This window comes from Ornithorhynchus anatinus, chromosome 12 (assembly GCF_004115215.2).
Source record: "Ornithorhynchus anatinus isolate Pmale09 chromosome 12, mOrnAna1.pri.v4, whole genome shotgun sequence".
Classification (NCBI taxonomy): domain Eukaryota; kingdom Metazoa; phylum Chordata; class Mammalia; order Monotremata; family Ornithorhynchidae; genus Ornithorhynchus; species Ornithorhynchus anatinus.
Window position 1 is genome coordinate 1,797,720 of NC_041739.1, and position 17,304 is coordinate 1,815,023.

Sequence of the window (17,304 nt, forward strand, 5' to 3'; positions counted from 1 at the left end):
TGTAAAATGGGGGGCGAGATTCCCCGCGCTCCCCATGTCCCGCCGACTGAGCCCCTTGCGGGTCAGGGACCGGGTCTGACGTGACCACGCTGTATCTACCATCAGCGCTTTGGCACAGAGGAAGTGCTGAATCGATGTCACAGACGGTTGCGGGTCGGGGGGAAGCCCATCTCGAGTCCTTACATCCCGAGTTTTGGGACAGAAAACCCTGCCGCACGAACGTGTCCGCAACCGGAAACCGAACACGAAAACTCTGAACCGGGGCTCCCCCGTCCGCCGGAAAAAACGAAAAATCCACGTAGATGTATAACCAAATGTCATTTAATATCTCTTAAAAAGTAACACGATCCAAAATGGATATTCACAGAACGCTACAGAAACGACATGAACACAATATCAGCACACAGAGGGACTTTCGATAGAGACGTACGGAAACCCCCGTCCTGTGGCCCGCCTTCCTCTGCACACGAAGCTTGACACGGGACAGTCTCACAGCCTGGTACACGCCGCCACGATTAAAACCATGTTACACATGTGCCGTTAAACCGGTGAGGCTAAGGAGGACGTTTCATGGCCTGGAATCGTTCCATATGAAATTCTACTATACAATATAAACAGAACATCCACTGCGGATGACCTGTACAGCAACCGGAGAGACCGAGGACGATTTTTTTTTTTTGTCTTATATTTTTTTTCAGTGCAAACACATTTCTCTTCAAGGTAGTCCCGGCTGCCCCGTGCCCCGAGCCGGCCCGACCTGGCCCTCCCCCCATCCTACCCCCGCCCGGCCCCCGCCGGCCTGAATGAAAGGTTTCCCCCCGAAGCTCCACCCTCCTGAATCTCACCTCCCCTGGACTCGCCGGGGGGGTGTGCGCTTCGGCCCTGACCGGGCAGGTTCGGACCCCGGCTTTGCTCCCTCCCCACCCGGTACGAGCTGAGGCCCACAGTGCCTCTTTGCTACTCTGCTTTCGGCGGGTGGGGGGCGGGGGGCAGGAGGGAAGGTCCGGTGGCGGGGGGGGGGGGGGGGCGGAAATCAGGCCATGGGCCAGACAGACACCCGCAACCTCTGACCCCAACGCCTAAGACTGCCGGCCTCCTCGGGCATATGACCTTCGAGACGACGCTGAGACGACGCTGACCCTTAAGCTCTTCCCTCGAGCCCCCCCTCCCCCCGCCAGCTGCTGAGGTGGCCCCAGCGGCCCACAGAGACGCGGGCTAGGGTTTCGGACGGGGTCCCGGGTCAACGAGGACGGACCTTTGGGTTCCGGGGCCACGGGGATTCCATCTGGTGGAATTGGGCAATGGCTTTTGCGGGTTAAACTCGGGAAACGACCGGAGGGGGCAGGGGGTGCCACCTCGGGGCTGCCCAGTGCTCCTTCGAAGGCGGGTGGGGGCTGGACGGACTGAAAACACCCCTACGCAGCCCCGACACCCAACTCTCCTCAGACCCACGCGCAGCCCCTGCGCCCGAAGGCCGGTGCTGAGGTAGCCTCGGGCCGCGGCCCCGACCCCGCCGGGCACGGCGGGCTCCGATGGGCTGAGGAACTGGGCGATACCGAGGGGGCGAGGGGGGCCGGGGCCCACCCTGTCCCAGATGCGAGCTCTGCCCCCAGACAACGGGCTGCCTCTGGAAGGCCCGAGGGACGTCACATCCCAGACCCCGGGGATCCTGGGCCTCGGAAGCTGCATCCTTGTAGGGCGGCCTCCGTGCCCACACCCCGCCGGGACCCCCACCTGCGGACGGCGGCGGGGCGGGGGTGTGGTGGGGGGGGGGGGGGCGGTCCCAGGAACCTCATGCTACACCAACCAACCGAATCTGTCCCAGGCTGAGCAGGACAAACTCTTTCAAGTTTTGAGTTAGACCTGGTTCAAAAATTTTTTTTGGCACAGGAAAGAGAAACCCGAGGGAGGCCAGGCCACTCCCAGGAGGGGCCACCGGGCCCGACCACCCTCGGACGGGGGCGCCGGGCCGGACCACCCTCGGGAAGGGGGCACCAGGCCGGACCGCCCTCGGGCCGGGAGCACCAGGCCGGACCGCCCTCGAGGAGGGGGCACCGGGCCGGACTACCCTCGGGCAGGGGCTCCCAGGCCAGACAAACCCTGAGCAGGGGGCACCGGGCAGGACCACCCTCGGGTGGGGGCACCGGGCCGGACCACCCTCGAGTAAGGGGCGCCGGGCCGGACCACCCTCAGGCGGGGGGCGCCGGGCAGGACCACCCTCGGGCGGGGGGCGCCGGGCCGGACCACCCTCGGGCGGGGGGCGCCGGGCAGGACCACCCTCGGGCGGGGGGCGCCGGGCAGGACCACCACGGGGAGGGGCTCCCGGGCCAGATGAACCTTGAGCGGGGGGCACCGAGCCGGACCATCCTCGAGCAGGGGTCACCAGGCCAGACCACCCTCGGGAAGGCCGCACAAGGGCGGGCCATCCTCGGGAAGGGGCCGCCGACCCGGGCCACCTGGGGGACCGACCCTCGGCAGGGCTCCCAGACCGGACCCCCGTCAGATGCTTTGAAACCCTCTAACGAAATGGGACGGAGGGGCCCAGAAGGGTTTCCCCGACTCCGTTCTCAAGCGCCGGAGAGATCCCTTGGCAGGGAAACCCAGAACCGTGGGCGGAGGGCTGGTGCCAAGGGATTCTCCGGGGGCCCCCGACCGGTCAGCCCGGGAGTGGCGGCCGCCGCCCATCGGCCCGCTCCCCGGCGGGGACGTACACCCTCTGATACCCCCGGAGACCTCCCCGTCCAGCCTGCTGGGCCTGGAGTACGGCAGGTTGCCCGGCTTGGGTTCTCGCACCGTGCTCCGCGACACCTCCGCCGTCAGGGCTGCTAAGCAGGTGCCCGTGGGGGAGCTGGTGGCTGGGTCTACCCCACTCGGGCTCAGACCGCCCCTCACGCCCCTGAGCCTCGGGGAGCACACAAGCCCTCCGGATCGCCGAGATGGGCCCGACTGATTTCAGTGTCTGACTCCCCGGCTGGCTCAGAAGTTCCTTGAGGGCTGGGATTGTGCTAACTGACTCTCCCCGAAACCCGGCACGGTGCCGTGCATACAGTAGGGGCCCGGTCCGGGGCCGCGCGCACACACAACCAACGCCTTAGTACAGTGCGGCGCACACAGAAGATGCCCGATGCAGCGCCGCACACCCATCAGTTCCGCACACGGAGCAGGCCCGCGGCCGACGCCACCGACCGATCGATTTTGATCGCTACCCCGGCCACCCCGAGCTGGGTCAAGGGACCGGTGGAGGGGTGGCCCCTTTCCGCTCATTTTTCTGGGGTGCGGGTCGGCGGCCTCTCCCCCCTCAGCCCAGCGTTCCCGGGACCGGGCGTCGCTGCGAGGGCGCCGGACGCAGAGTCACGGCCGAAGCGTGTCACTGGGGGCCGGCTTCGGGGCCCGGCGGGGGAAGTCCAGAACGAAATCAAGGACCCTTTCCGGACGCCGCCCGCGGCGCGGCCCCGGCCGGGTCCGGCGCAGGGAAAGGGCCGGGCGCCGACTCGGGCCCGGTCACTTGGGACGCCGGAGGGGACCGGTGGGCCCGGCCGGCCTTCCCCTGTGCCTCCTGGGTAGGCTGCGGCCCCGGCGAATCCGTGGAGGTAGTTATGTAAAAATGTAAAAAAAAAAAAACCAAACCAAAAACACCATAAAAAGAACGGGTCGTGGCAGAAGAAGAATGATAAGAATACATAATAAGGGTGCGAAATGCCGCCGGACAGACTCGGTGTCGACGCCGCCCCGCGGCTCCCCTCCCCACCGCCCCCACCCCAGCCCCGTCCACCTCGGCGTCGACGCTGCAGGCGAACAGGGCCGAGGGGCCCGCGATCCAGGCGCGGATCCCACCGGAGGAGGCGGGAGGGATCGGGGGGGCCCGGAGAGGAGACCGACACAAGTCCCTGAGGGAACGGGACCGAGTCGGATCCAGACCGGGGTGGGGCGGGCGGGGAGGGAACGGCTGTGGGGCGGAGGCGCCGCTGGAGGGTCAGCGCCGAGGGCGGGGAACCAACCGACGAAGGGATGGACGCGCGGATGTGGGTTTTCGCCTCGCTTTCTTCGTCTCCCCCCAGCCCCGGCGCCGCTCGCCTGGGCCGGGGCCACCCCGGTCGCCGGGCAGGCGAGGGCCACCTTCCTTTCCCGCGATCTCTCGGCCCCCCCCGCCCGCACCCCCTGCTCCCCAGGGAACTCGGAGGGACCAAAAGCTTTCTCCCAAGAGCCGTTTCTTCCTTCCCGAGGCTGGCTGCTCTCGAGGGGGCCGCCGTGAGGTAAGCCCCGGCCCAGCCTCGGGGTTTCTGCCGTTTGGGGAGCCGACAGCGGGCTAGGGGGTCGCGGTGCCCCCAGAGGAAGGACGGGGGCTCCGGGGGCCCCCCGGCAGCTCCGACGCCCACGAGGAGGGACGGCGGGAGAGAAAATTCAGGACTCCAAGCCCTTTCCGCACGGGGCGTCCTCGCGGTGAGCCTCCCGAGGAGCAAGGGGACCGCACCGGTGGAGGCGTCCGGCGGCGGACGCCGGGACGGCCCGTCGGTCGTCAACCAGACCACGGGCGGCACGGCCCTCCGGGAGCAACGCCGGGCCACGCCAGGCGGCCGCCCAGAGGACGCACGGGAGGGATCGGCGGGACCACGGGCCCCGCCCCCGCCCCGCGGTCGCCTCGGGCCCCGGAAGCAGCGGCCCAAGTCCGTTTCCCCACAACCCGTCCTCCGGATGACCCGAAAACCCCCCCCGCTTCTGGCAGCCCGGTCGGGACTCTCGGGAGGAGAACCCCAAACCAGGGTTAGGAAGAAGGACCCGGGCCTTGGAAGACCTCTCGTCTTCCGCCCGTCATCACACCCCACTCCGGGCTGTCAACCTCTTCCTCCCTGCTTGCCACGGCTCTACCCTCCTGCCCCATCAATCCCCACCCCACCCCGGGAGACTCCTCCCCTTCTTCTCCCGACCCAGCAGACGTTCCTATTTGGGATTATGGAGAGGGAGTGGGGACGAAGGACCTGTCGTTCCCTTTAAACCCGAATTGATTCCTCCCCCTTCCCCAGACGGAACACCCAACCCTCGGCCGGCTCTCCATCCTCCCTCCCCATCCCGCACGACAATCACCCCTCGGACTCACTCTTTCACAGCCAAAACCGGGCCCGGGAAACTCGCTGCGGGGGCCGAGACCCTCCCGGCCCGAGGGCGGAGGGTCGCCTCTGGGCGGCGGGGCTAGCCTCCGGGGCCGCCGGGGTTCCGGGCGGGATCCGCTGGGCGGCACGGGCCGGGCGCCTCCCTCGACCTCTGCGCCGGCATCCTGAAGCGGAGGGGTCGGCGGGGCCGGGGCGGGCGGCGGGGGCGGCGCCGACACGGGATGACGCTTACAGTGTCGAGACTGTCGAATATGTGCTCGGGGACGATCAGTGAAGCAAAAGTGTACAGACCCTCCCTCCCCACCCCCCGACCCCTCCCTCCCCACCCCCCCAACGCTAGTCTGTCGCTCTAAACGTGGAAAAGCAAGACTCGGAAATGACGGTTTCGTCTGGGGCTCCGGCCGAAGCCGGGGGCGGCGGGGGCCGGGGGCGGGGGAGGAGCGGCTCACCGGGCCGGCCCCGGCAGGCAGGCAGGCAGGCAGGCAGGCAGGCAGGCAGGCGGGACCCCGGGCCAGGGGGCGGTGGGCGTCACACGCTCGTCACCGACGCCTGCAGGCAGCTGGTGGGTTTCTGCAGCTTGTCGGCTTCGCTCTGGCCCGGGGCGTCGGGGCTGGCTCGGAAGGGGAAGGCCGGAGCGGAGGCCGCATGCACGGGGCTCAGGGAGGTGGGGTTCTGGCGACGGCTGCTCTCCACGATGCTCGAGGTGTTGGACGCCAAGCTCTCCCGGGTCCTGGGGGGACGAAGGGAACTCTATGAAGCGCCCGCGCTCTCCTGGCCTACTCGCATCCAAAACCGGCCTGACGTTAGACTGGAAGCTCCCGGGGGGGGGGGGGGGGGGGGGAATGGGTGGCTTTTTTGTTCTGATCTCTCCGGGGTGCCCAGCGCGCTGCTCTGCGCACGGTGGATGCTCAATAAATCATAAATAATTAATGATAATAATAAGGAGAATGATATCCGGTAAGCGCTTACTATGTGCCGGGCGCCGTTTTACGCACTGGGGTGGATGCAAGCAAATCGGGTTGGCCTGTCCCACGTGGGGCTCACAGTCTCAATCCCCATAGTACAGATGAGGAAACTGAGGCCCAGAAAAGTGAAGTGACTTGCCCAATGCCACACAGCAGACAAATGGAGGAGCTGGGGCCTTCTGACTCCTAGACCCGTGCCCGACCCACTTTGCCATGCTATTTCCACAGCGCTCCTTCAGCGCTTTCTAGTCACGCTACCCTCAGCCAATCCTTACGCTCTGCCATTTTCCCAACCCGGAATTCCCCCGAACGTCCGTCTTCCCATCTAGACCGTCAGCTCCCTGTGGGCGGGAATCGTGTCTATCGCTCCACTGGATTGTACTCTCCCAAGCGCTGGGTACGGTGCTCCGCAAACGCTTAATCAAGACCGTGGGATGCGCCGGCAAGAGTATTAAGAGGAACGATAACGCCGATAATTATGCTTTTCATGATTTAGCCCGTGTTGTCCTCCTAGCAGCCCTGAGAGGAAGTGTCGGGGCTGCGGGGCGGGACGGAGATTATTATTCTCTCCATTTTACAGATGGGGACACTGAGGCCCAGAGGCCATCCGGCAGGCCCGGAAGGCAGGAGTCTCACCCCTGCTTTACAGATTACATGGTGATATCTGCCGAGTGCTTACTCCGTAAGCGCTTACTCTGTCGGCCTCCTTGCTGACCTCCCCGCCTCCTGTCTCTCCCCACTCCGGTCCACGCTTCCCTCGGCTGCCCGGATCATTTTCTCACACCAACGTTCAGGCCACGTTTCCCCGCTCCTCGAGAACCTCCAGCGGTCGCCCATCCACCTCCGCGTCGGACGGAAACTCCTCACCGTCGGCTCTGAAGCGGTCCATCGCCTCGCCCCCTCCTACCTCACCTGGCTGCTCCCCGACTCCAGCCCAGCCGGCACACTTCGCTTCTCTAACGCCGACCTCCTCGCTGTCCCTCCGTCTCGTCCGTCTCGTCGCCGACCTCTCGCCCACCTCCCGCCTCTGGCCCGGAACGCCCTCCCTCCTCAAATCCCGCAGACGAAGACTCTCTCCCCTCCTTCAAAGCCTTGTCGAGAGGCCAACTCCTCCAAGAGGCCTTCCCCGACTAACCCTCTTTCCTTTTCTTCCACTCCCTTCCGTGTCGCCCTGATCTGCTCCCTTCATTCATCCCCCTTTCCCAGCCCCACGGCACTTACGTACCTATCTCTCATTTTATTCGTTTACGTCGGTGTCTGTCTCCCCGACCCTAGAACCGTAAGCCCGCTGTGGGCAGGGAACGTGACTGTTCATGGCTGCACCGTACTCTCCCAGGCGCTTAGTACACGCTCTACACACAGTAAGCGCTCAATAAACACGACCGAACGGACGAACGACGATTCATTCAACATCCGTCTCCCGCTCTAGGCCGTAAGTTCATTGCGGGCAGGGGACGCGTCTGTTTATACGGTTATAGTGTCCCCTCCCAAGCGCTCGGTACGGTGCCCAGCGCACAGTAGGCGCTCAATAGCTACGACTGACCGTCTGACTGACCGGTTCACTACGGTTAGGGCACTAAGGCCCGGAGTGGCTCACTGAGCGGCCCGGGGTCACCCGGCTGGCCCGGGCGAGGAAGGATGTCACCCGCACTTCAAGGCCGAGGGCCCAGCGCGGTTCCGGGCCCGGGGGGCGTCCGGGAGCCCGTCCGACTCGCCCACCCGCCCGAAGCCGGCGTCCCGGGGGGCGGGAGAACCGTCCACCCGCACGCGCCGTGACGGGGCGACCCGGGAAACGCCCCCGTGAGACCGCCCCCCCCACCGAGGGCCCGCGGACGCCCGCCCGCCCGCCCGGCCCCCGGCGGTACCGTGGGGAGTTGAAGCCGCTGTCCACGGTGATGCTGCTGCTGTCCATGCTGTCCAGCCGGGCCGAGTGCGTGGCCCGCTGCTGCCCGACGCCGTCCGCCTCCTTGGGCGCCAGCAGGGTGAGGTTCTTCTCGAACTTGCGCTGCAGGTCCCGCTCCTTCTCCCGCTCCAGCAGCCACTGCATCGTGCCCACGCCGCCCCCGCCGCAGCAGCCGCCCCCGCCCCCGCCCGCGCCCCGCCGGCCCTTCTCTTCGGGCGGGGGCCGGGCGCCCCCGCCGCCCCCCTCCTCCGAGTCCTCGTCGTCGTCCGACACGTTGTAGTAGTCGAAGGAGGCCTCCGGCTTCCCGGCCGGCTCGGCGGGCCGCGGGGCGGGCGTGGGGGCGGGCTCCGGCTTCTCCCCCCGGGCGGGGAGGGGGCCGTCCGGCCCGGGCTTGTGGTAGCCGCCGAGGGGCAGGGCGGGCCCGGGCGGCGGGCGGAACAGGGTGTCCTTGCTGAAGACTTCTTTCCGCTTGTCCAGGCCGCCCGACTCGCCGCTGGCCGGAGGCTCCGGCCGGCCGTTGACGAAGGCGTCGGGGGCTGGGCCGGGCCCCGGGGGGCCCACGGGGGACCCGCCCCGGCCCTCCGGGCGCTGGGGGGGCCGGTCGGGGGCGCCCGGCTTCTTGGCCCCGTCGGCGGCCGGCCCCTCGGCGGGCTCCTGGCCCGGCGTCGGGGCGACCGGGAGTCCCGCCTCGCCGGCCGCCCCGCACTGGAAGTAGTCGTCGGCCACGGCCGCCGCGGCCGAGCCGGCGCCGGGCTTGGCCCGCGGGTTGGGCGGCCGGGCTCCGGGGGCCCGCCGGCTTCCGGGGGGCCGCCGGACCCGGGCGACTCCGGGTAGCCGGCGGCGGGCCCGTGGACGCGGGCGTGGCCCGGGGCGGGGGCCGGCCTCAGCGCGCCGTCGAGGGCGGCGGCGGGCGGCGGGCCGGGGGCCGGGTCGCCCCGCCGGCCGGCCTCGGCCCCGTCCTCGGAGGCGCCCGGGTCGGCGGCCCCGAGCGGGCCCTGGGCGTTGTCCATGGAGCGGGAGCGCTCCTTGGCCTTGCTGGGCCGCTCGTGGCGGGACCGGCGGTCCTGCGTGTGGCTGTGGCTCCGGTGGACCTTGGCGTGGTGGTGGTGGAAGCTGCCCCGCGAGGGCTCGGGGAAGGGCACCTCCGTCCGCCGCTTGGCCAGCTCCCCGGACACGTCCCACTCGGGGGTGGCGGGGAAGCGCGCCTCCAGGGCGCAGGGCCCGTGGGGCGGGAAGCCGCCGGCCGCCTCGAAGCCGCCCTCGCGGGGGCCGCGGGGGTCGCCGGGGTCCGAGTCCCGCTCCCCCGGCGGCGGCGGGCGGTGGTCCGGGCGCGAGCCGTCCGAGGGCTCCCCGCGCGACACCCGCGACTTGCTGTGGGAGCGGGCCTTGCCGTGGGCCTTGCGGTGGCTGCGGCCCCGCTTGCCGCGGGCCCCGGCGGGCGCCGACGGGCCGGCCCGGCTGCGCTGGGCCTTCTCCTCCTCCAGCTTCTTCATGAGGGCCGTGTGCCGCCCGATGTTCTCCACCGTCAGGCTGGGGTTGATGCGGCGGATGATCTCCACCTCCACCTCGCGCGGGATGGCCGTGGGCGCGTCCTCGTCCCGCAGGGGCCACTCCCGCGGCGGGAACTGCGCCGAGAAGTTGGCCAGCTGCTTGGCCTTGTCCTTCTTGAAGCTCAGCCGGAACAGCTTCAGCCCGAACTTCTTGGAGGGCTTCTCGGGGGCGGGCCCGCCGCCGCCGTCCTTGGGCTTGGCCGGGGCCTCCGCCTTGGGCCTCTCGGGCGCGGGGCCGAGCGGCGGCGCCGCGATCCCCCCGCCGGCCCCGAAGAAGGCGGGCTCCTTGGCGGCCCGGCGCTGCAGGGTGGAGGCGTGCGGGCCGTGCAGCTCCTCGCGGCAGCAGTGGCAGGCGTCGCAGTGGGTCTTGGGGAGGGGCCGGTCGCGGGGGCCGGCCGGGGGGCCGCCGGGGGCCGCCGGGCCCGGCTGCGGGGAGGGGCCCCGGCCGGCCCGCTCGGGCAGCCGCTCGTCCAGGTGGTACCACTTGCTGTTGGCGCGGATGAGGGAGGGCGTGATGAAGTGCGTCTGCGGGGTGACCACGAAGTAGCCGTCGGGCGTCGGGTAGACCTTGCGCTCCCGCACCAGCATGTTCAGCGTGTGGCGCAGGATGTCGGGGCTGGGCGTCGGGACCCCTGCAACGGAGCGCGGCACCGGTCAGCGGCCCCGGGGGAGCGGGGCGCCCCCCCCGGCCCCCTCCCCGCCCGGCCGCGGGGGCGGGGGCGGCCGCGGCGGGGCGGGGGGAGCGCGGGGGAGGCCCGCTGGGGAGGCGGCGGTAAGAAGAGTAACGGCCGTATTTCCTCGGCGCTTGCCGTGCGCCGGGCCCTCTCCTGAGCGCTGGGGTGGCCGCGCGGCCCCGGCCCTCTCGGGGCTCGCGGTCTCAATCCAGCGCCTTACGGAGGAGGTAACTGAGGCCCAGGGGATGATGAGAGTATTAATTATAGTATCTGCGAAGCCCTTAGTACGTGCGGGGGCACCGCTGTAAGCACGGGGGGACAGACGAGTTAATTGGGTTGGACATTCATTCGTTCACTCATTCCATCGTATTTATTGAGCGCTCACTGTGCGCACGGCGCCGTGCTAAGCGCTCGGAAAGTCCGATTCGGCAACAGATAGAGACCGACCCTACCCGACGGCGGGCTCACGGTCTAGAAGCGGGGAGACAGACAGCGAAACGAAACAAGTAGGCAGGCGTCAATACCCACACGGGGCTCACGGGCTTAATCCCCATTTACAGATGAGGGAACTGAGGCACAGAGAAGGTAGGTGACTTATCCAAGGTCACCCAGCGGGCGAGCGGCGGAGCCGGGAGGAGAACCCATGCCCTTCCGACTCCCGGGCCCGGGCTCTATCCACTACGCCACGCTGTCGGTCGGTCGTATTTGTTGAGCGCTCACTGTGCGCACAGCACTGCACTAAGCGCTTGGGAGGGTCCAGTAGAGCAATAAACAGACACATTCCCTGCCCGCAGGGACTTTACCGTCTAGAGGGGGAGACTGACATGAACAGAAATAGATACATTTCAGACGTGGACGTAAGTGCTGCGGGGTTGAGAGCGGGGACGAATGAAAACAGCTCCACCGGCGGACCTTGGGCAAGCCTCTTATCCTCTGTGGGCCTCCGTGCGGGTGGAGGGGGAGTGAGGCCGGAGATCTCAAAGCCCCCTGGAATCCGAAGGATTCTTCCCACTTCCAGTGACTCTCTCGGGCCGCCCGGTTTAGTCTTTCGACAGATCCACGGGGAAGAGCCCGGCGTCGGGAGTCTGCGGCCCCGGCTTCCGATTCCGGCTCCGCCACGGGCCCGCCGGGCGACTTCGGGCAAGTCGCTCAACCTCTCTGGGCCTCTCGGGTTCCTCGCCTGTAAAACTGGGGGAAGATCCCTTCTCTCCCTCCCTCCCTCTTTGACCGTGACCCTCCCAGGCGACGGGGATCCATGCCTGACCTGATGGTCTTGCATCTTCCTCAGTGCTTATCACATAGTAGGCGCTTAACCAGTAGCCTCGTTTTATCATTACGGGTTGGAAAGGGGGGAGGGAGACAAGAAGGAGCGGGGCGTCCTAGTGAAAAGAGAAAGGGCCCGGGAGGCAGGGGACCTGGGTTCTAATCCCGGCTCTGCCACTTGCCTGCTGTGTGACCTTGGGCAAGTCATTTAACTTCTCTGGGCCTTGGTACCTTCATCTGCAAAAAGGGGATTCGATATCTGTTCTCCTGTCTGCTTAACTGTTGAGCCCCACATGGAACCTGATCATCTTGTATAATAATAATAACAACAATAATTACGGTATTTGTTAAGCACTTACTACGTGCCAAGCACTGTTCTAAGCGTCAGGGTAGATAGAAGGCGATCAGGTTGTCCCACGTGGGGGTCTCCGGCTTCATCCCCATTTTACAGGTGAGGTCGCTGAGGCCCAGAGAAGTGAAGTGACTTGCCGAAGGTCACACAGCTGACAGGGGGCGGAGCCGGGATTAGAACCCACGACCTCGGACTCGCAAACCCGGGCTCTTTCCACTAGGCCAAGGCGCTAGTATCTACCCCAGTGCTTACTACACGGCTCGGCACCCGGTAAGCTGCTAACAGATATGACAATTGTTAATTATTAGAGAGGGAGGCAAAACCCACAAGGAAGAGGGGTCCACAATCGAAGTCGACTAGCAGTTTGGCCGAGTAGACAGAGCACGAGCCTGGGAGTCAGAGGGACCTGGGTTCTAATCCCGGCTCCACCCCCTGTCTGCTGTGTGATCTCAGGCAAGTCACTTCACTTCTCTGTGCCTCGGTTCCCTCATCTGTAAAATGGGGATGACCGTGAGTCCCAGGTGGAACATGGACTGCGTCCAACCTGACTGCCTTATATTCATTCATTCATTCATTCAATAGTATTTATTGAGCGCTTACTATGTGCAGCGCCGAGTACAGTGCCTGGCACCTAGTAAGCGCTTAACAGATACCATTTAAAAAAAAAGGGAGAAAGAGGACGAAGGTGTTTGGTTTTTCTCGGCTTACTTTTTAGTGCTAAAAAGTATCCAAGCTGGACTTGATCTGGGGCCACGAGAAAGGGATTCATTCATTCATTCATGCCCTTCCCCCTCGGCCCCTGGCTGATGGTCAGGAACCAGTGGACCACCCGTCCACCCAGGCAGACGCCGCAGTCGTTCATTCGATCGTATTTATTGAGCGCTTACTGTGTGCAGAGCACCGTACTGAGCGCTTGGAACGTATAATTCGGTCACCGAGAGAGACGATCCCTGCCCGACAACGTGCTCACAGCCTAAACGGGAGAGACAGAAAGCAAAACTGTCGGGGCGGAGGTGGGCAGGGGACACGGGCGTGGGCGGGGAGGGAGGGGTTCTCCATTTTTCTCACACCCCATCTACCCAAACGCCGCGACACAGCAGAGGGTTAAGCAGTCGCGAAACGTACCGAGCGTCAGCTGTGAGCACTCGGCTGCCCTCCGCTGTACTAAGCGCTCAGGAAAGTCCCTAGCTTCGGATCACCGAGCGAATGCAGTTTGGCCTCGCGAGACAGGAGGGATGGCAATCGGATGGCAGCCAGATGAAAACTCGTAGGTGTGGGGAGGGCCGCGGGAAAGGGGTGGCGTTTAAGGTGCAAATACCAAGAAAAGCAAACCGGGACGAAAATAAGGATCTTGTGACTTTTTTCTTTTTAAATGTGGATATTACTAATGATAGCTCATAACTCCTTGAGGTGATTCAAGGGCTCTCCATACATATTAGCATTTGCAGATTTTTCCCAACGGTGATCTCATCATGTCCTCACCGACACCCAAGGAGTCAGGAGAGGCAGCGTGGCTCAGTGGAAAGAGCCCGGGCTTGGGAGTCAGAGGTCAGGGGTTCGAATCCCGGCTCTGCCGCTTGGCAGCTGTGTGACTGTGGGCAAGTCACGTCACTTCTCTGTGCCTCAGTTCCCTCATCTGTAAAATGGGGATTGACTGTGAGTCTCACGTGGGACAACCTGATGACCCTGTATCTCTCCCAGCGCTTAGAACAGTGCTCTGCACGTAGTAAGCGCTTAACGAATACCAACATTATTATTATGAGGAAACTAGGGCCCAGGGAGGTTAAGAGGTCACACAGGACAGCGGTGACCGAGCCGGGCCCAGACCCAGACTCTCCGATGAATGACGAAACGCGTCCAGTACTGGCTAAACGACTCACTCGTGCCTGTCCGCCCACAGGCGATCAACCAACCTACGGCATTTATCGAGAAGCAGTGTGGTCTAGCCAACGGGGCACGTGTCTGGGAGCCAGGAGGACCTGGGTTCTAATCCCAGCTCTGCCACCTGTCTGCTGTGTGACCTTGGGCAACTCGCTTTGCTTCCCACGGGCTTGGGAGTACCAGCGGTTGTGGGTTCTAATCCCGGCTCCGCCACTTGTCGGCGGTGCGACTCTGGGCAAGTCGCTTAACTTCTCTGTGCCTCAGTTATCTCATCTGTAAAGTGGGGATGAAGACTGGGAGCCCCATGTGGGACAACCTGATTACCTTGTATCACTTAACTTCTCTGTGCCTCAGTTACCTCATCTGTGAAACGGGGATGAAGACTGTGAGCCCCACGTGGGACGACCCGATGACCCTGTATCTCCCCCAGTGCTTAGAACAGTGGCTTGGCACATAGTAAACGTTTAAGAAATATCATCATCATTATTATTATTATAATTATTCTCAGTTCCCTCATCTGTAAAATGGGGATTAAGACTGGGGGATAGGGACTGTGCCCAATCCGATTACTTTAAATCTACCCCAATGCTTAGTACGGTGACTGGCATATAGAAAGAGCTTAACAAATACCGCAATTATCATTTCATTCAACAGAATTTATTGAGCCCGTACTACGTGCAGAGCACTGAACTAAAATATGCTTGATTATGGAGCACTTTCTATGTGTAGAACACTGTACTAAGCGCTTAATTCCCTGAGGGAATTAATGGACTGTTACAGGAGAGCAGGCCCTCGGGCTGACTGAAATCAAGGTGAGAGAAAAAGTAGATGGTAAAGTCCCTGAGGGCAGGGATTGTGTCCAACAACTCTATTGTAATTCATTCATTCAATCGTATTTATTGAGCGCTTACTATGTGCAGGGCACTGTAGTAAGCGCTTGGAATGTACAATTCGGCAACAGATAGAGATAATCCCTGTCCAACAACGGGCTCACACCTAGTGCTCCACACAGTAAGCCCCTACTAAATACCAGTGATTGATTGAAGAATCCTATCTGTCATATCTATCGCATATTCACATATTCATATCACAAGACTGTGAGCCCCCTGTGGGACAACCTGATGACCTTGTATCTACCCCAGCGTTTAGAATAGTGCTCTGCACACAGTAATAATAATAATACTAATGATGTTGGTATTTGTTAAGCACTTACTATGTGCAGAGCACTGTTCTAAGCGCTGGGGGAGATACAGGGTCATCGGGTTGTCCCACGTGAGGCTCACGGTTAAACCCCATTTTACAGACGAGGTCACTGAGGCACAGAGAAGTGACTTCGCCCACAGTCACACAGCTGCCGAGTGACAGAGCCGGGATTCAAACCCATGACCTCTGACTCCCGAGCCCGGGCTCTTTCCATTGAGCCGCGCTGCTTCTCTAGAAAGCGCTCAATACATCCGATTGAATGAATATTCAATCCGTCACCAAATGCTGTGGGTTCGACCTCCACAACGTCGCTAAAATGGGCCCTTTCTTCTTCATCCAAACTACTCCCACGTTAATCCAAGCACTTATCCTACCCCAGCTTGATGACTGCAACAGCCTCCTTGCTGACCTCCCCGCCTCCTGTCTCTCCCCACTCCGGTCCACACTTCACTCGGCTGCCCGGATCATTTTCTCACAAAAACGTTCAGTCCTTGCCTCCCCGCCCCTCAAGAACCTCCGGTGGTGGCCCATCCACCTCCGCATCAGACAGAAACCCGTCGCCATCGACTTTAGAGCACTCGAACAGCTCTCCCCCTCCTCCCACTGGTTTCCTACTACATCCCGGCCCGTACACTTCGCTCCTCCAATGCCGCCCCACTCCCCGTATCTCCATCTCATCTATCTCGCCGCCAACCTCTCGCCCACATCCTGCCTCTGGCCTCGAACGCCCTCCTTCTTATCCGACAGACCACCCCTCTCCCCCACCTTCAAAATCTTATTAAAATCACATCTCCTCCAAGAGGTCTTCCCCGACTAAGCCCTCGATTCCAGGCCTCTCTCTCTTTTCTGCATCGCCCTGGCAGGTGGATTCGAACCCTTATTCACCGCCCTCCTTCAGCCCCACGGCCCTTACGTTCCCGTCTCTAATTTCTTTATCTATATTAATGTCTGTCTCCCCCTTTAGACTGTAAGCTCGTTGTGGGCAGGGAACGTGTCTACCGATTCTGTTCTGGTGTATTAATTCGGTGCTCTACAAGCGGTAAGCGCTCAGAAAATAAAATTGATGGATTGAATCTACGGCATTTTCCTCCACGTTTTCCACTGCCGCTGCCCTGCTCCAAGCCCTCTCCTCCTCCCTGCTGCCCTTCTGCCTCGGCCTCCTTATTCAATTATTGAGTGCCGTCAATCCCCGTTTGACAGATGAGGTCACCGAGGCCCAGAGCAGTGAAGCGACTCGCCCCAGGTCACACAGCCGATAAGTGACGGAGCCGGGATCAGAACCCGTGACCTGTGACTCCCAAACCCGCGCTCTTTCCACTGAGCCACGCTGCTTCTCTTATTATTATTACTATCTGGGGAGAGTCCTAGTTTAGAAGACCGGAGTTCGGCTCACTTCGGTTCCCGTGGGCCTCCCCGCCCCCCCGGGGTCGCCCCGCCCTGGCCCAGCCCGGCGTCCGCCGACCGGCGAGGTGCCCGCCGCGTTCGGTCACCTGGGAAGCAGGTGGTCAGGTGTTCCATGAGGGCTTCCTGGGTGACGGGCTTCCGCGCGGAGTTCATGGTCGAGATGGCCAAGCAGAGGATTTCCCCGAGCGGGATAAACTGAGACTGGCTGATGGGAGACATGCTGATTGGCGAAACATCACCTGTGGAAAGATAAGAGGCCGTCAGAGAAGCATTCTCATCTCTCTCTGTCTCTCTCACGCTCACAACCCCCCGCAAACCCTCCCAGAGGTAGCGTGATCTAGTGAAAATTCATTCATTCATCCAATAGTATTGATGGAGCGCCGACTATGTGCAGAGCAGTGTCCTGAGCGCTTGGAATGGACAATTCGGCAACCGATAGAGACCGTCCCTGCCCAATGACGGGCTCACGGTCCCCGGAGCTGGGAGCCGGGAGACCCAGGTTCCAGCCTCAGCTCTGCCCTTGCCTGTTGTGTGACCTTGGGCAAGTCACTTTAAGTTCTCTGAGCCTGTTTCCTCCTCTGTGAAACGGGGACGATCCCTGCTCCCCATTCTTCCCCATTTCTACTCCCCGTGTGGGACAGGGCCTGCCTGCGTCTCATCTTATCAATCAATGGTGTGGACTGAGCACTGAACTAAGAACTTGGAAGAGTAAGACGGTCAACAGACCGTGAGCCCGTCGTGGGGCAGGGATTGTCTCCATCTGTTGCCGAATTGTCCATTCCAAGCGCTTAGTACAGTGCTCTGCACATAGGAAGCGCTCAATAAATACAAATGAATGAATGAAGTGCTTAGTCCAGTGCTCTGCACACAGGAAGCGCTCAATAAATACGACTGAATGAATGAATAGACACGCTTCCTGTCCCCTCTGAGTATCCACCCTAGCAGTGAGCACACAGCTTGGCATGCTGTAGGCGCTTACTCCATCCACAAATGAGATAACA

At 63.1% G+C, this 17,304-nt stretch overlaps 1 protein-coding gene across 1 annotated transcript; it reads right to left on the bottom strand.

Moving 5' to 3' along the window:
- Positions 1-5,441: 5,441 nt before the first annotated feature.
- STOX2 (storkhead box 2) lies at positions 5,442-16,673 on the bottom strand. Its single transcript, XM_029077066.2, has 4 exons — positions 16,390-16,673; positions 8,774-10,158; positions 7,939-8,729; positions 5,442-5,838 (listed from the first exon to the last, which is right to left on the bottom strand). The coding sequence occupies exons 1-4, from the start codon at positions 16,520-16,522 to the stop codon at positions 5,637-5,639; spliced, it is 2,511 nt and encodes an 836-aa protein (XP_028932899.2). The 5' UTR covers positions 16,523-16,673; the 3' UTR covers positions 5,442-5,636.
- Positions 16,674-17,304: the final 631 nt, after the last annotated feature.

Bases quoted from the DNA above. Each gene is read 5' to 3' on its own strand.
- STOX2 (XM_029077066.2), bottom strand. From the start codon at position 16,522: ATGTCTCCCATCAGCCAGTCTCAGTTTATCCCGCTCGGGGAAATCCTC. The intron at 10,159-16,389 runs GTGACCGAACGC...GCTCCGTTGCAG, and splicing joins CCTGACCACCTGCTTCCCAG to GGGTCCCGACGCCCAGCCCC. The intron at 8,730-8,773 runs GCCGGCGGGCCC...CCGCGGGCCAAG, and splicing joins GGTCCGGCGGCCCCCCGGAA to CCCGGCGCCGGCTCGGCCGC.